This window comes from Calypte anna, chromosome 11 (assembly GCF_003957555.1).
Source record: "Calypte anna isolate BGI_N300 chromosome 11, bCalAnn1_v1.p, whole genome shotgun sequence".
Classification (NCBI taxonomy): domain Eukaryota; kingdom Metazoa; phylum Chordata; class Aves; order Apodiformes; family Trochilidae; genus Calypte; species Calypte anna.
In genome coordinates this window covers 9,834,068-9,853,175 of record NC_044257.1, presented here as the reverse complement: position 1 = coordinate 9,853,175, position 19,108 = coordinate 9,834,068, and the positions used below count along the sequence as shown (strand labels likewise).

The 19,108-nt window shown below is 36.8% G+C and overlaps 1 protein-coding gene across 1 annotated transcript in view; it reads left to right on the top strand.

Moving 5' to 3' along the window:
* LOC103526582 (neural-cadherin) overlaps positions 1 to 19,108 on the top strand; it is a 56,646-nt gene that overhangs the window by 15,582 nt on the left and 21,956 nt on the right. Inside the window, exons 4-17 of the mRNA XM_030457514.1 lie at positions 1,505 to 1,709; positions 3,259 to 3,370; positions 5,164 to 5,413; positions 8,073 to 8,215; positions 10,012 to 10,184; positions 11,177 to 11,345; positions 12,098 to 12,268; positions 13,149 to 13,321; positions 14,155 to 14,322; positions 14,873 to 15,122; positions 15,234 to 15,361; positions 16,232 to 16,418; positions 17,139 to 17,282; positions 18,762 to 19,045. Of these exons, the coding sequence (XP_030313374.1) occupies positions 1,505 to 1,709; positions 3,259 to 3,370; positions 5,164 to 5,413; positions 8,073 to 8,215; positions 10,012 to 10,184; positions 11,177 to 11,345; positions 12,098 to 12,268; positions 13,149 to 13,321; positions 14,155 to 14,322; positions 14,873 to 15,122; positions 15,234 to 15,361; positions 16,232 to 16,418; positions 17,139 to 17,282; positions 18,762 to 19,045 (2,557 nt within the window). The remainder of the gene's footprint in view (positions 1 to 1,504; positions 1,710 to 3,258; positions 3,371 to 5,163; positions 5,414 to 8,072; positions 8,216 to 10,011; positions 10,185 to 11,176; positions 11,346 to 12,097; positions 12,269 to 13,148; positions 13,322 to 14,154; positions 14,323 to 14,872; positions 15,123 to 15,233; positions 15,362 to 16,231; positions 16,419 to 17,138; positions 17,283 to 18,761; positions 19,046 to 19,108) is intronic.

Below are 19,108 nucleotides of genomic sequence, written 5' to 3'. Positions count from 1 at the left end.
TTTTAAAATATGTTTGTACACCTAAGATGAGAGTTGATTAATCAGTTTGTCAAATTACTTTGTAATGTCCAAAAAGAATGATATATTCAATGAGGTTATTTTTATCTTTGTGTGAATATAAACAATGTGCCCAGTGAAAGTAGTTTCCCTTTATGTGTTGATCAGAAATTGTAATGAAAATCCATTTAGAATCCTGGAGTCCTGATATTTAAATTGGACCAATTACACAAGTGTGTAGGAAACGAAAGTTGCTGTCATGCAAGGATTTCTGGATTTGGACTTTCACAATTATAGACTGATTTAAGACTGTGGCTGAACAGAGGAGTATTACCAGATCTTTCTCTTTCTTTGGTCTGCCACTAATGCTAATATGCTAGCTGCAGGGGCATGCTGATGAAAGACCAAAAAAAAAAAAAAGAATTAAAAAAGGAAATTTCAGTTGAATTGTTGAATGTGCTCACAGCATGGCCCTGTGACTTAGTTCTGACAGGAGAGGAGAGGTGGCATGAACATGCATCCAGGGTAGGGAGTCAGAAGGACAACAGAATAATTCCTGTTGGCAGAACATGGTCTTGATGCTGGCTGAAACTGACTGTGAAACACACAGTCACAGGGAACTGCAGAAAAAGAGTAAAGTGAGATAATGACCTAGAGCAACCTTTTCCACTGTTTTAGTATTGCACCTGAAGGAAGTCAGAAGCATGTGAATGCAAAGGGGTAAAAGATGTTTGGACAAACTGTCTTTTTGATTGTAGCTGTCACTGGATCATACCTCTTGGAGTGTTCTCCTGGGAGATGGAACTATTTTTCTTAAGAAACCTGCTTGATAAAGCAGCAGACACTTGAGGAAATAGTATTATTTTTAAGAGGTTTAAAGCAGATTTATTTTAAATGTCTTCCTTTACTTCATACTGCGAGTGGCTTTCCGACTTTAAGGCTTTAAATGCATCGGACTTCAGCAGAAAAAAAGAAAAAGCCAGTCGAGAGCTAAAAGTGTATGTCCTGCATGACTTGGAACATGCAACCTGTTTGTGACTGCCTTTTACCCTTCTGCAGTTATCTGTTGAAGCTTTAGGATGGGATGACTGAAGCAGCAAATGTATTGTGTTGGTCTTAAAATAAATCTTTTGCATTTTACTTTATCTTTTAGTTTTCTGCCTGAAAACCATCGCTATTGTAGAAAAAAGAGTAGGCAAATTCAGTTGGAGCAAAAATAAGATCATCTCTTCCTGTGCTTTTAATCCATACTATGTTCTGCTTTCAAGAATTCTATCTTTACGTGTTTAATTTCAGGATAATAGAACTACTGAATAACAAAACATTTGAATTTGGTATTTAGGTACAACTATCACTGACTTCAGTGAATATTGATCTGATCAGACATACAGGATTGGACTGTAATTTTGATATGTATAATTTTTGTCACATTTTTTACTATTTTGTTTTATGTGATTAAAGGTCTTTTTTTGTTTATTTGTTTGTTTGTTTGTTTTTTCCAATACAGCTTTCTTACTGTCACTGCTGTATCATATCAAAAGAAACCCCTGAGCTACAGTTTAATAACTAATCCTAGTGGTCTGTTCAGGATTGATCGAGCAACAGGAGGCATCAGTTTAATTCGGGGTGTGGATTATGAGAGTGACCAACACCAGTATCTTCTTTTGGTCAGAGCAGAGGAAAATGAAGAAAAGTTCAGTAGTGCAGCTGAGGTACGTGTCTACCAGTCCGTGTGTATTCCCATTTTTCCTTCAGTCTTTGTAGATTTCTGTACAGATTCGCTAGAGCCTCCTGTATCCTCAGCTCATGCTGTTTATTCTGCTGTCCATTTTAATAGTCTTTCTGCCTAATGAGTGCATGTTGAAAGCTGGTTTAGGTACTCTTAGAGTTTGTTCTTGCTGGTGCTGCAAAAATCTGTTTCTGAGAGATTGGTGTGCTAACCCATCATAGATCCTGGGCCTTGCTTGGAAAAGTATGGAAATAGATGTGGCCGTGACAAATATAGGGTTTTGTCTTTCTCTAAACTTTCATAAAATATGTGTATATTGGAGATTATTCCAATTTAAAACAAATGCAGAACAGAAAATTATTTGTTTCATATCAAGAACTGAACTTGTAAAGAGAGAAAATAATAAAAACTCAAAAATATTAAAAGATTACAGTTCATGGTATTTTAGAAAGCTGTTTGACAGCAAAAATGTTTCTAAATGTAGTTATTACATGTGTTTGAATTCAAAGACTCAGAAAACTAGGAAATTCATGCAACAGTTTTTCATGCTACAGGTAATAAAATGTGTACTATAGAGGGAAAAGGAGGCAGAATTATTGAGAACAAGTGGGAGGACACAGAGAGTGAAACAGTATCTGTAGCACACCAGACTCCTAATTTCTGTTGACCTTTTTTTCATAGTACAAGATGAAGACTCATGGAAGATGTCTTGAAAGAGGATTATGAGATGATTTCACAACTACAGTTTGCCTAAATGTCATTTATCTTGAACCTGCTTACACTTATTCTACCTCAGTAGTTATGAGGGAGCAACTCTCAGTTTTTATGAACCTATGGATGGGCAGATGGAATATACAGCAACCTGTAGTACTATGATGCAGCACAGTTCAACCAACATCAGCCTGTCTTGAAATTTAGCAGTGTGAACCACCATAAAGCCTAATTTAACACATTCATTACTGTAAACAGTGCAACAGTGTACTCATACTTGGCAAACGAATAAGGAAACATTTTTAAAGATATTAGGAGCAGAATTATATTTTAAGACATACCATAACCAGTTGTTTTATCATAATCAGTTCCATTTACATATAATTTACACTGTTGTAATTGAATTCAGAACTTGGGAATTCATATTGCTAAAATATGATACTCTTGGCAGTAGAATTTGTAGTGTTCAAAATCACTGAAGCATTGAAAGATAAGATAATAGAAAAAGGGTGCTTGGAAAGCAGACTGTCCACATCTCCTTTAAATTGGTAGTAGGAAATAATAAATGGACTTGAAGGGTGAATGGAATATGTTGCTGTAGGGGACTGAGACTCTGCAGTTCCTACTGTTTTGGAAGCTCATATTTCAAGAGTTCTCAGCAGGAAAAGATCAATCTAAGAAGAATAGCTTATCCCACATGCTACAGCTGTGAAAACCTCAGAGATGTTTTTGGCAAATTCTTCCACCTGATATTTCTCAAACAATGAAATCATTGCCTTGAATGCACGTTACTGTTTAACATTCACCTCTTTTCCATTCAGGTTTTGGTCATTATCACAGATGTGAATGACTGTGCCCCTGAATTTCATCAGTCCATTTACAGCAAAGTGGGTGTTCCTGAAACAGTTTCTATGACAACAGCACTTCTGCAAGGTTTGTACTTCTGAAACTCTTTGTTACTTTCAGTGTGAGTATTTATTTTTCTCCCATTAATCAGAATTCCGTTTAGAAGGCAAAATTACCCCCCAGATAGGTCTTTGCAGCTCTCTGGAGGCAAATGGCATCTCATAGAATTGGGGACAATTCCTTACTGATGCCACAGTTTTGTGAGGAGACAAAGGAAGCAAATCTCTGCAGGATTTTGAAGTATTAGGATTTCAGTTGTGGTTGGTATTATAGCAGCAGGGTTATAGTAGCAATCTTGGGACATTTCTTTTTTTGAAGGAAGAGTGTGATGTTGCATCAGAAATTACTGAGATATCATCTTGCCTTCTCTGCTTGTCCTTGAGTCCTGCATGAGCTTGCTGTAAGGATCACTGCTGTCTTGCATTAAAACCCTCTTGCATGGTTTCACTGTTGTATGTGAAGTTTTGTCTGGATGCTTGAGAAAAAGGCACTGCAACTGTGTAACCAACAACATAAGCTTGAAAAATTTGTAAATTTTTATTCTGTAAACCACAAAAAAACTTTTGTTGAAAGTGCTGATCATAGAATCATAGAATCATAGAATTGGCTGGGTTGGAAGGGACCTCAGAGATCATCGAGTCCAACCCTTGAACCACCGTTGCGGTTGCTAGACCATGGCACTGAGTGCCACATCCAGTCTTTTTTTAAATATCTCCAGGGACGGAGAATCCACCACTTCCCTGGGCAGCCCATTCCAATGACGGATCACTCTTTCCGTAAAGAAATTCTTTCTAATATCTAACCTAAACTTCCCCTGGCACAACTTAAGTCCATGCCCTCTTGTCTTGTTGAAAGTCGTTTGGTAAAAGAGCCCAACTCCCACCTGGCTACACCCTCCTTTCAGGTAGTTGTAGAGAGCGATGAGGTCTCCCCTGAGCCGCCTCTTCTTTAGGCTGAACAACCCCAGTTCTCTCAGCCTCTCCTCGTAGGGTCTATGCTCGAGTCCCTTCACCAGCCTGGTTGCCCTCCTTTGGACCTGCTCCAGGACCTCGATATCCTTCCTGAACTGGGGGGCCCAGAACTGGACACAGTACTCAAGGTGTGGCCTCACGAGGGCTGATAAATAAGTAAGCAGGTTTTGGCAATAAAATAAACTTATGACAACTAATCAATTGCAGAAAGGCTTTATCTTTAACCCCTACATAAACTTTTTTATAAATCTTGAGAGGAAAAAGTAAATTAAACTACAGGAAAGTTGCTGTTCCCTAGTAAATAGAGTTTTATAACCTCCTACTTGTTTACTTAGTGTTTTATCCTGTGGTAGTTTGTCAATTAATACTCTGGTAACAGTACTTTTAGCATAGGTCTTTCTAGAATATAGGTGGGATCTGACAAACGTATTCATTTAATTTGCATCAGTGGGATAGCTGTAAATATTTCATCCTTAATTACACAGAGTGTGATCTGTCCCAGTGATCTTACGTAAGCAGTATAGATCATATGGATGTGAAAAAATAGATCTCTCAGTGGGAATATGTTTTTGTTAGTACAGGGCCTTTCAAATCCAGCAGCCAAAAGTCAATACCTGGTGGCTTAGTTCAATCAGGGGCTTTATTTCTTTTAAGAAAAGAAGTACTTTCAAGTAAGGGTTAGTTCAATAAAAAACACAGAGGATAGCACAGTTTTAGCAATTATTTCAAGCACCACATGCCAAGGCAAATGCTATTAGTTTTACACTATATGCTAATTCTCTTGTTAAAGGACTTAACATTCCAGTTCACAGACTCTGATCTCCACAATGTCTTTTTCTCTTTTAACAGTGACAGCCACCGACTGTGATTCGAAGGAGAATGCGGAAATACTCTATTATGCTTTGAGTCAAGATTTTAGCATTACTTCTCATGGTACTATTTTTCCAGCAACACCATTAGACTACGAGCGACCTAACCATCTTTATGAGTTTGTAATTATGGCTGTAGATAAAGGGGAAGAGCCAAAGACTGGGACAGCAACTGTTAGGATCCACGTTTCAAATGTCAACGATGAAGCACCTGAGTTTTCCCAGAGAATGTAAATACATCTCTGTTATCTTTGTCTTTTGTTATTACTTCTTTAATTTTCATCAGAAGGCTGCTTATTGTACAAGGGCTTCAGGTCAATCAGCTCTGAGAGTTACAGTGACAAATGTGGGATGATCTTTTGATTCTGAAACTCTGTTAGTACCAGGGGGTAGGGGGAAGAAAACCTTTAAGTTTGATTCTTAAGTTTAAGGTTTAAGACTACTTTCAATGTACTGTAGGATTTATATATATAGTTAGATACATAGTATCTAGTGGTAGAATATAGACAGTCTCTTCTGAGAAATCTTGCACTGTTTTTTTTTTCCCAATATGTACTGGAAAAGGTGGTGCAGTAACTTAGATTACACATTTCAAGAGTACCCTTCCACCACTAAAGGAAATCAAGCACAAAAAGCAAGCAACTCAATTTTGTCTTCAGACCTCATCCAGAGTACATGGTGGAATTTTGCCCTTTAAAGAGGGAAATTACACTTAGAGTTTGCATCCCTAGTTTATAATTGTTAAAGAAAAGTGCTTAGATTGCAGAATCCTAAATAGCCACTGAATTATAAAAAGCAAAAGATAAATGTCAGTGACTGAGGTTCACTTAATTTCACTTAGTCCCATGCCCTACAAACTGTACTTTTTTCTTCTTCTAAAGTATCAGTAAGCATTTTTCTTCTATAGCTGGGGCTCAGAAGTATCTGAAAAAAATATCAGAAGTATTATAAGCTTGAATTCCCATTACAGGCTTAGCAATGGAGTTCCTGGTCACCTTCTGTATCAGCCTCCTACTCTTACAAGTAGAAGTTATTTAGAACAAAACCCAGGCAGAGGTTTCAGTGATGTTAAACTTGTGATTCAGCTGAACATAACATTAAAGCTTTCTGACAATCTGTATTTAATGTAAATTTTGGCTACAAAGTTCTGTGCTTTCCTCTTTTTCCTAAACATTGTGTAAGACATATGGCTTGGAAAAGTTGATCTTTTGTGAATTCTTACTGGATCTCTGTGTTTTCAAGTGCTAAACCAGATTAAGTTCTAGTACTTAACAAGATGCCTACTTTAATTTTTAAATTTGTTATAATATTCAGAATAACTGAATATTTATCTGTTTCTGTTGGTCTTGTATCTGTTCCTGAATTTTAAATCAGAAATGAGTGATAATGTTAGAGATGCTGTAAACTTTTCTAACAAACTGGAAGCAGAAAACATAGTTTAAAAAAAAACAGCACTAGAACTCTGTTAGCTCTTATAGTAGAGGTTTACTGAAGAATATTATTAAGAAGAACATGATTTTAAATCAGCAAACATTCATATTTTACCTTTGCAGTAACATGGAAACTGCTATAGTATATATGTATAAATTGGCACTAGAATTCAATTCAGCTCCTGGAATTCAAATTATATCAAGATTTGTTTAACCAGGTTAATGAAGTTTTACTTTTACTACATGCTGTTTAAATAGATTTAAAGTCCACTATAAGCTTATTATTCCTGGCCAGAAGCTTTCTTTCATCACAATTATTCTTTATCTCACTTAAGAAATTCTTAAGGCTACCACTTGGTTTAATTATGTCAGTTTTTACTTTTTCCTTTTTAAGAGACCTCTTTTGATGACTTCAACTCTTCTGTCCCCATATTTCATGTTCAAAATAGTCAAAATTACTGTTCATTTGCTTTCTAGATTCAGAAAGTGTCCTGAGGGTTGCAACTGAACCAAACTGAAATAATTTACTTCTCTTACTTCATTGCACATAAAGTTTGGGGAAGAAAAAAAAGCTGTGTCTATGAAGGTTTTGATGAAAAAAAACATATCTAGAGAGCAAAAGCTAAGGGAAAACTTTTCTGTGCATCCAATTTCTTTTTCTTTCAGCTTTTTCCTATTCTCAGCATGTGACGAGTGGGTCCATAGGCACCCTGAGCCTAGTGGTACATGTGTTTTGTATAGATTGTTGGATACATCCAGCTGTAGTTCATTCTTATGGCTGAGCTTTGGGATATCTACTATGGACAGGTCTGTAGGATGCTTAGTCTGGCCTGTGCTCAATCCAGTCAGATAAAATAATACATACTTGGGACTTAGCTAAAGCAGGAGGCTTTTCTACCCCAGAGAGTGTTCAGCTTAAGCTGATAATACCTCTTAAGAGCTTACAGTGTCAGTGATGTGTCTGGACTTGAGAAGAGATTTTTGTAAAACTGAAATTATTCACATATCCTCTACATCTGATTCTCATCTTAGTCATGCTGGTGCAAAGACTACACTGAAAGCATTTTGACAGCTTGTGTCAGAAAAAGTGTGATATAAAAAGCAGTGCTTTAACTTCGCAAGTGATTGCTTTGATTCTGTGAATCATGCAACTAATTTTAAAAAAATCAATTTATAAAAAAAAAATTATTTTCTCCACTTAGCCCAACTCTTGCTGTGAAGCTTAAGTTTCAAAGCTTCAATACAGCTGCAGGTTTGCAATAGAAATTCATGGGTAGGTAGCAGCAGCAGAAAACCATGAATGGTTACATCACTTCTATAATTTCAGTGGTTAATATAGAAGCATCTTATCAGTGTAGTTGTATTAGTCTCTACAGTACAATAGGTGTTGTAAAACAGTTTTGTATATATTATTTCTTATCTAAATTCATAAATGTGTTGTCATAATTTCTTTTAACAGCTACAGGAGTTTTGTTTCTGAAGATGCGGGCCCAAACACACTGATTGCTGCAGTTAATGCTGTGGACCCTGATGGAGATGGTGTGACATACAATATTTTGTCTGGGAATCAGAAAGGAAATTTTGTTATTGACCCTAAAAAAGGTGATAGTATATTAGCTCTTTGCTACTGCGTCTGATGTGATGCAGCTTTGATCTCCATCAGGTGGCAGTTATGAAAACTGAATAGCATATGTTATATTTGAATCTACTACTAACCTAATTAAAAGAAGTGCATGACAAAAATGCAATTGTTCTGTACTCTTTGGTGGTGTTGAAACAAATTGTATCATTTTCCTAAAAGCTTTGTATCATAGACCTGTTACTTGTTCATTGTTTGCTTTCAGTCAGTCACTTTATATGTAACAAGTAATTTAAGAGACCATAACTTAATAGAGAATGTTATTACTGGTAAAAGTAAATGTGACATTTGAAAATGTCAAAGATTTGACTAATGTTTAATCTAGGAAACTAGTCTAAAAGTTGCAGCAAGAAAGGGATATGTGCAGGGTAAAGTGGAATGTACATGAAGGGTGACAGCAAGACAGTCAGCGGCAAGGACCTCACAGTCACCATGCCAAAAACATGATCTGCAGGCAACTTGCAGGAACTTGCAGGATCCTGAATTTATTGAGAGCTCCTTTAATACTTTGAGATTTAAAAAGAGTTGTGGGTTTCAAGTGTTATTTTTTTAAAGATACTTCCGCACTTGAAGAATAATTTTTTAAATAGTGTCTAATTGTCACGGGGTAGTATATCTGATGTTTCTGAAAATCTTTATTGTAAGTGCTCCAAGTATCTTAACATTTGATTGATAGCATCTCATAGGATTAGCTCCATACTTTTAATATTAGTAATTATGTATATGTACTTTTTTATTTTTAACCAATTAATTTTTATAGTATTTGCAACTTAATTTTGAAACAATAGCATTTTTTTCAAAACGGTTTTGGGCTTTTGTTGCTTAATAAACCAGTAAAGGCTTATACAGTGGCTTGCAGCACTTTCTTTTGAGAAATGATGTCATACCCTGGTGTCACATAAATGAGAAGGTAAAATGGAAATGTGTCAAAAATAAGTGCTGCAGTTAAAACGATACATTTGCAAGCAAATTGAGTGATGTAGATTCTGTGACAATACTCTTTTGTAATGATAATTACTATTATGCTTGACGAATAATGGAGGTGATTGATGGATGATGGAGCAAAAGAATGATAGCTTCTTACTGCATGGTCTCAGATAGCTGTAGTCTCTTTTGGTTTTCTAGCAAATCTTTCACACCTTTCTCTGACAGTGCCTTTGTGTCCTATCCAACAGGGTGTAACATTTGGGTGACTTGGGAGAGTAGCAGATTGTGTGTTTCTGGGGATATGCCTGGATAGGTATATGCTGCTGTGATTGTGCTACAGGAAGGTAGACTTGTACTGGTTTCAGCTGAGCTAGCAATGGCAGGGGCTGCAGCTGGCATGGTTGACACGTGCTTCATTACCACAGTGGTACAGGAATAGAGCCAGGCTTGCCCCTGGGGCTGGTGTGGGTAAAGCAGAAGTCTGCCTGAGTGTTTCTGTGGATTTCTTTTTTTATGCTCATTTTTTTCTGATGCAGATAAACTGAAGCTAACATGCAGGTCAGCTGAGTTGTAGCTGTTGTCTCATTTAGCTCTGTAGACATACCTGCAGACAAACAAGCCTGTTGTACTGTCTTATTTTAGTTTTTCTATCAAATTGCAGTAAAAATACCATAGTTTAATTAAACTACAGCAGCTTTGGGGTTTACTGCTGATGGGTAAACCAGAATTGTTTGTTTTCATGCTTGCTGGTGAGAAGAATAAGAGTAATTGGTCAATGTAGTACAAAGAACCCAAATGACCAAACCTCAACCTATTGGGTTTTTCTGTACAGGCCTCCTTAGTCTTCGTTCAAGTCCATTTCCTAAGCTTCAGGGCACAGAATATGTGCTTAACATCACAGCTACTGATGATAATGCCTCTGGGGGGCCCCATTCTCTTACAAGTACTGCCCAAGTTGTTGTGAAAATCGAAGATGTCAACAATAACAAACCTGTCTTTCAGAAGGTAAATACACAAGGCCCAATTGTCTGTTTTAGACTGTGTGGTGTATGTTTGAGATTGTGTTGTCACTGCAAGTGATGCAGCAGATGAGCTATTCAGGAAGCGGTCTGCTTTTGTCTCTTTTTGAGGGCAGATGTTTTTGTCTTCTCCATCTTTTCCATCCCTCTCCTAAGACTTCCAGGGTTTGTTCTCTTGTGGCAGAACAGCTCCTGTGAGCACTCTCTTCATGGAACCACATCTCATCTCTGGCTCTGTAGAAGATGAAGTTGGGTAAATGACTTTCAGAGGCTCAGTGTGACATGTGAGGAGGAATTAATAGGTATAGTTACCTGTGCAGTGGACTTGTTCCAAAATATTCCAAAGCACCTCTCTCAGTTATATAGGCTTCTTTTGATGATTATATATCTGGAACCAATGAAAGGAATGAAAGTCTTTTAGCTTAGTTTATAAAGTCTGTAGAAATTAAATGCTTGCGTATGTGCTCAGAATGTTAATTCATATTAAAAATCTGTTGTCTAAAAATTTCAAGTTTGCTGATGTATAAAATGTGGATAGGCAATGTTGCAAATTTTGACAAGTCAGGGACTATTCATAGCAGTCCTGGAAATTCTCAGTAATCTGTCCTTTGCAATGTTAGTTTGTATAGAAACTCCTTTTTTTGACCAAAGCAATTCTGTGGTTTGGGCATGAGTATGCCCTCTTTTTTGTAAGACTTTTACTAATGTAGAAAAATATTTGCATTTAAAAAACATATGCAACTGCAATGTTTTCACCAAATCTTTTCATTAATTGGAGATTATTAGTGGCCTCATGTTATCTGTTGTTTGTATAAGCACAAAATAGCAAGTGAAGTCGTGGTACAGCTAAAACATTCCCATCATCAATCATGTGAATGGAAGAGTAGCTCAACCTATTTTTTTCCCCTCTAATATATCTTGAAACCAATTGGCATGGTAATTCCTTGATTTTCTGTTTTTTCTCTTCGTCTCTCATAGTGTCAGTATTACCAGCAACATGCTTCTGTATTGGAAAACCAGCCTTCAGGGACAGTTGTACTCAAGTTTGAAGCCACTGATGCCGATGAAGGAGCCAATGGTGTAGTGAAATATGGCTTGATGCACAGAGATGGTGTCCTACCAGCATTTAGTATTCATCCTGACACAGGTAAAGTGAATATCTGAGCTGATACTGCCATATGTACAAACAGTTCTATCACACGGATGGAAAAAAGCTTAAAACAAATTAGATTTGTCCTCTTTCATTGAATTTTTTGATAGCAGACAAAATATAAACTGTGTTAACTGCTTGAAAAAATGTTCTCCTACTAGTTTAATGTGTCAAAAAGTGAACCAGAACTGATGTGTTCCCTGAAATGTGAAAGTTCTGCTGGGTGACATAACTCATGGGTTTTTGCAACTAAATTCAAAACCCCGCACCATATTTTAAGTGCATGTTATCTTGCAGCATTGCTAATGGCATATAAATGATTTATCCAAACAACACTAGTGTTACAAAGAGACCAAGTCTTGGAAGACCAAAACTAAGTTCAGGCTGAACTTTTGCAGGATAAAAGACCTGAAACATACCTTTGTACTTCCTGCTCTTCAAAAGAAGTACTTTTTATAGAGTCGTTCTCTTAAAGTTAATTTGGTACTAATCTCCGTTTTCTAAACTTAAGTCCAACTGTGTATATATGTAAATGTAAATGAAATTTGTGCCTGCCCAAGCAGTAAAATTTAAGATTTAGAAGTTTGCTAAATCTTGTGATTGGATCCTTGAGCCTGAAGTGCACGTTTTAGGTGCATTTAACCTGTTGCATTATGCCTCAATATAGTGACAGACAGCTCAACATGTGAATGTAGAATACTGTCAAATGCATAGTATTCTAACTTTCTGATATTTCATTTGTTTTTCAGGAGTTCTGACAACTCTTCAGGTATTTGATCGAGAAAAACAGAGGGAATATCCTATCACTGTGACAGCAACGGATCAGGCAGCGGAACCACTCATTGGAATATGTCAGATAAATATTATCATCCTGGACCAAAATGACAATGACCCCAGATTTGAAAACACCCACTATGAATGTAATTGAGAGTCATTGGATAGAGTTTTGGTGCCCTGAGTGTGAGCTTACTTATGTCTAAGATTTTCGAGTTTTGTCTTTTCTGACAGTAGATCTCGTGACAAACTAAGTGGTTGCAGACAGAGATGCACTTTAACTAATTAATTGCAGAATTGTTGTACAGTGTAACAAGTATGGTCATGACTCACAGGCCTTCCCAAGTGTCTTCATGGGAAAATTCCTTGAAATAATAGCTGTGTCAGTATCTTTCCTCACCTGAATATAGCAAGTTTCTGTGGTAGTGCACAGAGATGTGAAAGTTGTAATGAGCACCTGAGTCTGAAGCACTGAGTGCTAATTGTGTTATTTGTTTTCTGATTATTAGATTTTTGCCATAACCTGCTTTTCCTTTTCCCATTTGAATTTCATCATTCTTCATAGTTTGTTATTTGATCATTCCTTCCTGAGTCTTCAAAGAACCCTTCCTGGTGTGTCTGGATGAAGGCCCACAGCCATGTGTAATAGTCATAAAACCTAACTCATAGTTACACTGTGTAATTTCTAGAAAGTAGTTTCTGACAATGGGATTCTTTTCTACTGGTTTTATACAATAATTAACATTTCATTTATATGTATTTCATACAGAGCAATTTAGTCCTTAGTAAAAATACAAGACAAATATAGAAGCATCTTATGAGAAATAGGAATTCCAGGTTATGAATGTGGTAAGTTCCAATGTGATACATAGCTCTGATGTGATAGCAGTTTGATTTTTATGGCCATTGTTCCAAGGAAGAAAAAGTTATAGCTTCCATACATAATTACTTAAGTATTTCTTAATTTCTTTGCAAGGTGATATTTTAGTGACTTAATCAGTTTGAAATATCCTTTCCTTACCTTAGATTTCCTAAGAGAGGACACAAGAGTTGGGACCAGCTTTCTTCGTGTTGCAGCCCATGATGATGACTATAGCTCAAATGCTACTATTACGTATTCGATAGCAAATGAAGAACCAAATTATTTACAGGTTAATCCTACTACAGGCTGGGTGTTTGTGAACAAACCCTTATCTCAGGTATGGCACTTGCTTTCCTTTTTAAGCTGGCTATCTCAATATATCGTAGGAGGGACTGAGGTTGCAAGTTTGTCCTTACCTCTATGCTACCCCTTCACATTAAAGGATTGTTATGTCATGTTTAAATTAAATATGAGTCTAATGCTTTTAGCTGATGAGTTCATTGACTGTGAACTTCACAGAAGCAAGCCCTGCTTTCAGATGGGAAGTAGCAGCTGGCAACAGTGCCTCTGAGAACTTGTTCCCATTTCATTAGCTTTGGCTTAATAATACCAATGACTGGAGGGCTGAGATGGTAAGCAGGGCAGCAAAAGCTCAGGTGTAGGATTTCACTGTGTTAACAGGGAATGAGTTGTAAACTAATTTGTGTTGAATTGAAAATATCATTGTAGATGCCAGTCTTTAAATACTTGATAGATACTTTTCATATTGAAATTTAACTTCTAAGTAACTGACACACCAAACTTGGGTGAAGGTGTATCATTTCAGTGTATTTTCCTTATTGAATCTAAGAACCCTGCAGACTTAATAACAAAAAAATGTTGATAGATAAGCTTAAGAATTCAGGGGCTCCTGAATTTTTTTTCTTTTGTTTTAAACCCCGTGTGAAATTTGCTAAAGTTTATTGAGACAAATTGCAACATTTTCCAACCATCTTAAGTAAAAGAAGTAGCAGAATTAGCTCAGTATTCTGCAGTTGTGAACATTTTCCGTCTGTGCAGGTTTTCTTAAGTAAGCCTTTCATCTTCTCTATTAATTAAAAAAAAAAAAAAGCAAGCTAATCAGAGCCATGATGAAAACCCTATGTTAATAAAACTTTTTTTACTGCTCAGAGGTCATCTGTAGTTCAAGAGATTATTGCTACAGATGGAGGTAACAGGAGCAGTAAAGTTGAACTTGCTGTAACTATTACCAGTGCAAAAACCCAGCCTCCTCAGTGGGAAAGAGACATCTATGAAGTTGTTATTCCAGAAAACACAACACGAGATACATCAGTTTTGGTAAGGCTGGGACCGACTTGTTTGTCTGGGATAGCTCAAGTATAGAGTAACTTATTGAAGCTTATTTGCTCAAATACAGTGAACTTCTATAACAAATCTGTATGTTCTAGGGACCAGTGATCTGCTATTAGTTTTCTTTTAGAAATGTTAATGGTAACCAGCATTTTTAATCTCATTTATGTGTGCAACTGCTGTTTAATTTGCTTCTCATTTGGACAATATAGATGTTCCAATTATTCTAATAGCTCTGTGTTACCTGAGGTGATTATTTGGCTTGATCAGTTTGATTGCTCAGAATGAGTCATCGAAACAAATTTATGAAATAACTCAAAATTATATATTTTTAGGGTAAATATGTGAGCAGCCAGACACGTAATGACTGGTAACATTTTGCTGCAGCTGTTTGTGACCAGGCAATGTTATCAGGCAGGGTTAAGTCTTAGTGTTTTGAGTTGAGAGCTGAAGAACTGGGAGACAATACACAAAAGGTTTTAGAAATATTGCTGCACTTACAAAAGTGTTGATGACACAAACTTTTTGAATTGTTCAGACAATCAAAGCAACTTCTCCCCTTGGTGATCCTCGTGTGACTTACAACCTGGAAGAGGGACTTGTTCCAGAGACCAACATGCCAGTCCGTTTCTACTTGACTCCAAACAGACATGATGGTTCAGCTTCAATCCTGGTAGCAGAGCCACTGGATTATGAAACAACAAAAAACTTCCTGCTGAGGGTTCGTGCACAGAATGTTGCATCAGTTCCTCTGGCAGCATTCACTGTGGTCCATATTAATGTAACAGGTATGTAAGCTGTTTGGTGTTGCTATAGTATAATCATAGGTTTGGGGTTTTTTTCTTTAAAGTTTTATAGGTTTGTTGTTGGGGTTTTTATGTGCTCTTTTTGATGTCTAGATGTCAATGACAATGTCCCATTCTTCACTTCATCTATTTATGAAGCCTCAGTAAAAGAGGGAGCTGGTGCTGGGACATTTGTTGTTCAGGTGTCTGCTACCGACCTTGACCTTGGTCAGAATGGTGAGGTAAGCCAGTGGTGACCTGTGTCTTCCATGATGAAAGGTATGGAATAACTTCTATATGAACAATGGCTAAATAAAATAGAAATCTTCTACCTAGAAAAGGGCTGACTAATAGGGAAACATGAGACTAAATAAGGCAGTTAATTACATGTTTGTTTGTCTTGGTGTGTGAAAAACTAGGGGAACTAGCAAGTGTGAGACAGAAAACAAATACATTTTTATACAACCTGTATTTCAGGTGAAAAACTTGCTATAGAGTGCTCTGGTTTGGAAAGGCTTGCATAGAACTAAAATGTGAATGCATAAGTTAATGGAAGAAAAAAATGTATTAAAAGCTTCTGTGAGTTGTAACTCATTGAGAGTACTGAAAACCAAATAATTACAAAATATGTCGAGTTAATACTGCAAGTGGAGTTCCTTGTTAATGATTTTAAAAATTGAAGTAGGCATGTCCTTAGAACAAGAGTGCAAGCTGTTAAGTGCACAAAAATATATATGTAAAATAGAGACTAGAACATGGTCCGTGATACTGAACAAGTTCAAAGTCAGCTCACCTGTGGCCATTTTATTAGTACCTGGGATCTTTAGCTGAGCTTGATTCCTATTGCACAAGCACTGTGCAAATGTCAACAAGTGAACTCAGGAACTGATTAGACAAGAAAAATGTATTTCCCTTTACGGACTGACATTCAGCGTACAAGAAGTTAATTGACTTTAAACTAGATTGCTCAAGCTGGCTGTTTTACTCAGCTTTTTTGGCCCTGGTCATGTGCTCCAACACAGACCATTCTTCCTCTCTTTGAGTACTTATTTGTCTGTGAACTACACAACAAAAGGAAACTGTAGATTAACAACTTCTTTTTAATCCTTTAGATAAGTTATTCCCTGTTACATGACAGTAGCAGAGACTACACACATTTTCACTTGGACCCACAAACGGGCTCAATATACACTGCCTCAGTGTTTGACAGAGAAAAGAAGGGGTCCTATCTTCTGGAAGTCAAGTCATTAGATGGCTCTGAATCAGCTCGACCTGGAAAACGTGGGATGCCAAACTCTGGTAGGAGGCTTGTCTGTGACAAGCATGATTTTACCTGGACTGGTTTCTCAAAACAGGATCTCTGAAATGCAAGATTAAATGTTAATTGACTTTTTTTCAAGTGTACTTGTGAAAGAGCATCCCTTGTTTTGGTGTACTTTATGGGGGATTTTTTTAGTGTTTGTGCAACCTGGAAGGGAGATTTTATGTCATGATCAGGGAAGGAAAATGAGGGCTTCGTAGTTGGAATTTAGAGAGTACTTCCTAGCCAGGGAAGATGAACCCATGATCTATAGGATGCAGATCTCTGGGTAGTGGAATTGTTTCTCAAAGCACTGCATATGGCACTGCGTTCAGTCAAAAGTAATTACAAAGTATGAAGCTGGAAAGTTAAAGATAGAAAATCCCATTCACAACTGATGGCTGTGCTTAAAGAAAGACTTAAAATTTGGCTTTGTGGCTTCAGGACAAAAAGTTATGACTGAAATCTGTACAATTGCCATATTAGGCATCAATTATTCACATATTATCTGTTTAAACAAATTGGATGCGACATTCATTTGATATCCAAGTGCTTTTGGGTAATGTTGGTATATATATTGTCCACAACCCTAAGGGTTTGTTTCTGTGTTGTCTGCATATTCATCTTCATTTAATGTGCAGCTTGGCAGTTTAAGGAATTGTAGCTGACAGAAGTGGCACAGATGAGTATTTTAATCTCTTGTTTCTTGTCTCTCCTAGACACAGCCTATGTGCACATTTTTATCAGCGATGTGAATGATAACAAGCCTGTCTTCACTCAAAGTGTCTATGAAGTGAATGTGGATGAAGACCAGGATGTGGGCTCAACTATCATTGCAGTCACGGCTAATGATGAAGATGAAGGTAAAGTATTGGAATTCTCCATAGCTGTGTCTAAAATATTAACGAGTTAATTTAGCGCACCAAGAGACATTTAGTGGTGTTAGAAAAGAAAATGTCTTTCTGTCTCTAGATTTAAAAAATTCCTTAATTGTGAACTGATTGGACATGATCAGTATTTCTTAATGGAGCTGTGACACATCAGTCTAATAACTTATCTTGGATGGCAATGCATTAAGGGGGGATGATGGGGAATAATTTCTGTGCCAGCAAATACAAATTTAGTATAGATCATATAATTTTCGTACAAATGGGTGCCAATAAAAATGTCCTGGTTAGCCAGAATGAATAAGACTTGATTTCAGTGAAGTTCATTTGCTTTCTCTATGGACTGTATAGCTGTAACTTTTTTGTTGTTTTTTTGTTGGGTTTTTTGTTATATTTTTTTTTAGGTTCTTTTGTGTGCATGTTCTCATATTTGAATCTGGATTTCCTAAATGCATATCAGTCTTAGCTACATGGCTTTATCTACAAATCAGTCAGGAATTAAGCCAGAAGTTATGTGAAAATAAGTACAAAACCAGTGCTTTTAAGGGAAGGAATTCCATCATTTGGCCATGGTGCAGTACTAATTTGACTGTGTGGTGAAACCATACTTTTTTTGCACAAGTCCCAAAGGACTGTTCACCAGACATTATGTCTGGTGAAGTGCGAGTACATCCTGACTACATTTGATTACTATCCCACTCAAGGAGATCAAGGCAAACGTGGAGAAGTTGTACTGGAGAGGGATTTACCTACTCCAGTAACTCAAGTTTTTTACATAGGTTACCTTAGGGGACCAGATGTGACTGTTATATGGCACTTCATTTCTGTCCTTTTATTAATTAATTATTTTATTAATTAATTTTTAAAGATGTAGCTATGAAAGAAAGGAAGAAGAGAAGAATGGTAATGTCAAGGTAGAGCTTGCAGAAAGGGTAGAAGTCTTTACTTGATGTAAAATGATCAAAAAATCAGTACTGCTTCTGGAATTCTGAGAAGTTCTGTTAGGACTGTCTTCTCTGGCTTGATACATAATTGTCCTGTTTGTTAGTAAAGTTTGTGCATAAATTAGTGCAAAATGGTTCTACAGTATTAAATGTTTTATAACATATGCTGGGTGTTAGCAACAAACAAGAATTTGACTTTTTGGTCCCATGGCCTTGGCCAGTCATTCTGATCCTACTGTGAATATGAGCAATCATAAGTAAAAGTATTAATACTTCATTGCAAGACAGTGTTAAGCCATGACAGACACGTTTCATAATTAGGCACTAGTTGCAATTGGCCATACCAGAACTGAAAATGCTGATAAGTAATCTGACATAGCTCTATGTTTTAAAAGACTGTAAAACCATAATATCAAAAATCAGTTATCATATGATTTGTACTTCATATTAACATCCCATGTTTCAATCTACTTCAAGGTATGTGTTTTCTGACACTGTTGGTAATTGACAGGAACAAATGCTAAGTTACGGTATCAGATCACAGCTGGAAACACAGGAGGAGTACTTGATGTAGAACCAGAAACAGGAGCCATTTTTATTGCCCAAGCACTGGATTATGAAGAAACAAAAATGTATGAGATTCGCTTGTTGGCCTCAGATGGGAAATGGGAAGATTATGCAATTATCATCATCAATGTCATGAATAAAAATGATGAGACTCCAGTTTTCTCTATCAATGAGTACTATGGAAGTATAATTGAGGAACTGGATGGGTTACCAGTCTTTGTACTTCAGGTAGTGTATGCATTTTCAGAGATAATATTTCAATGGAAGAGCACACCAGATTACTACTCTGGT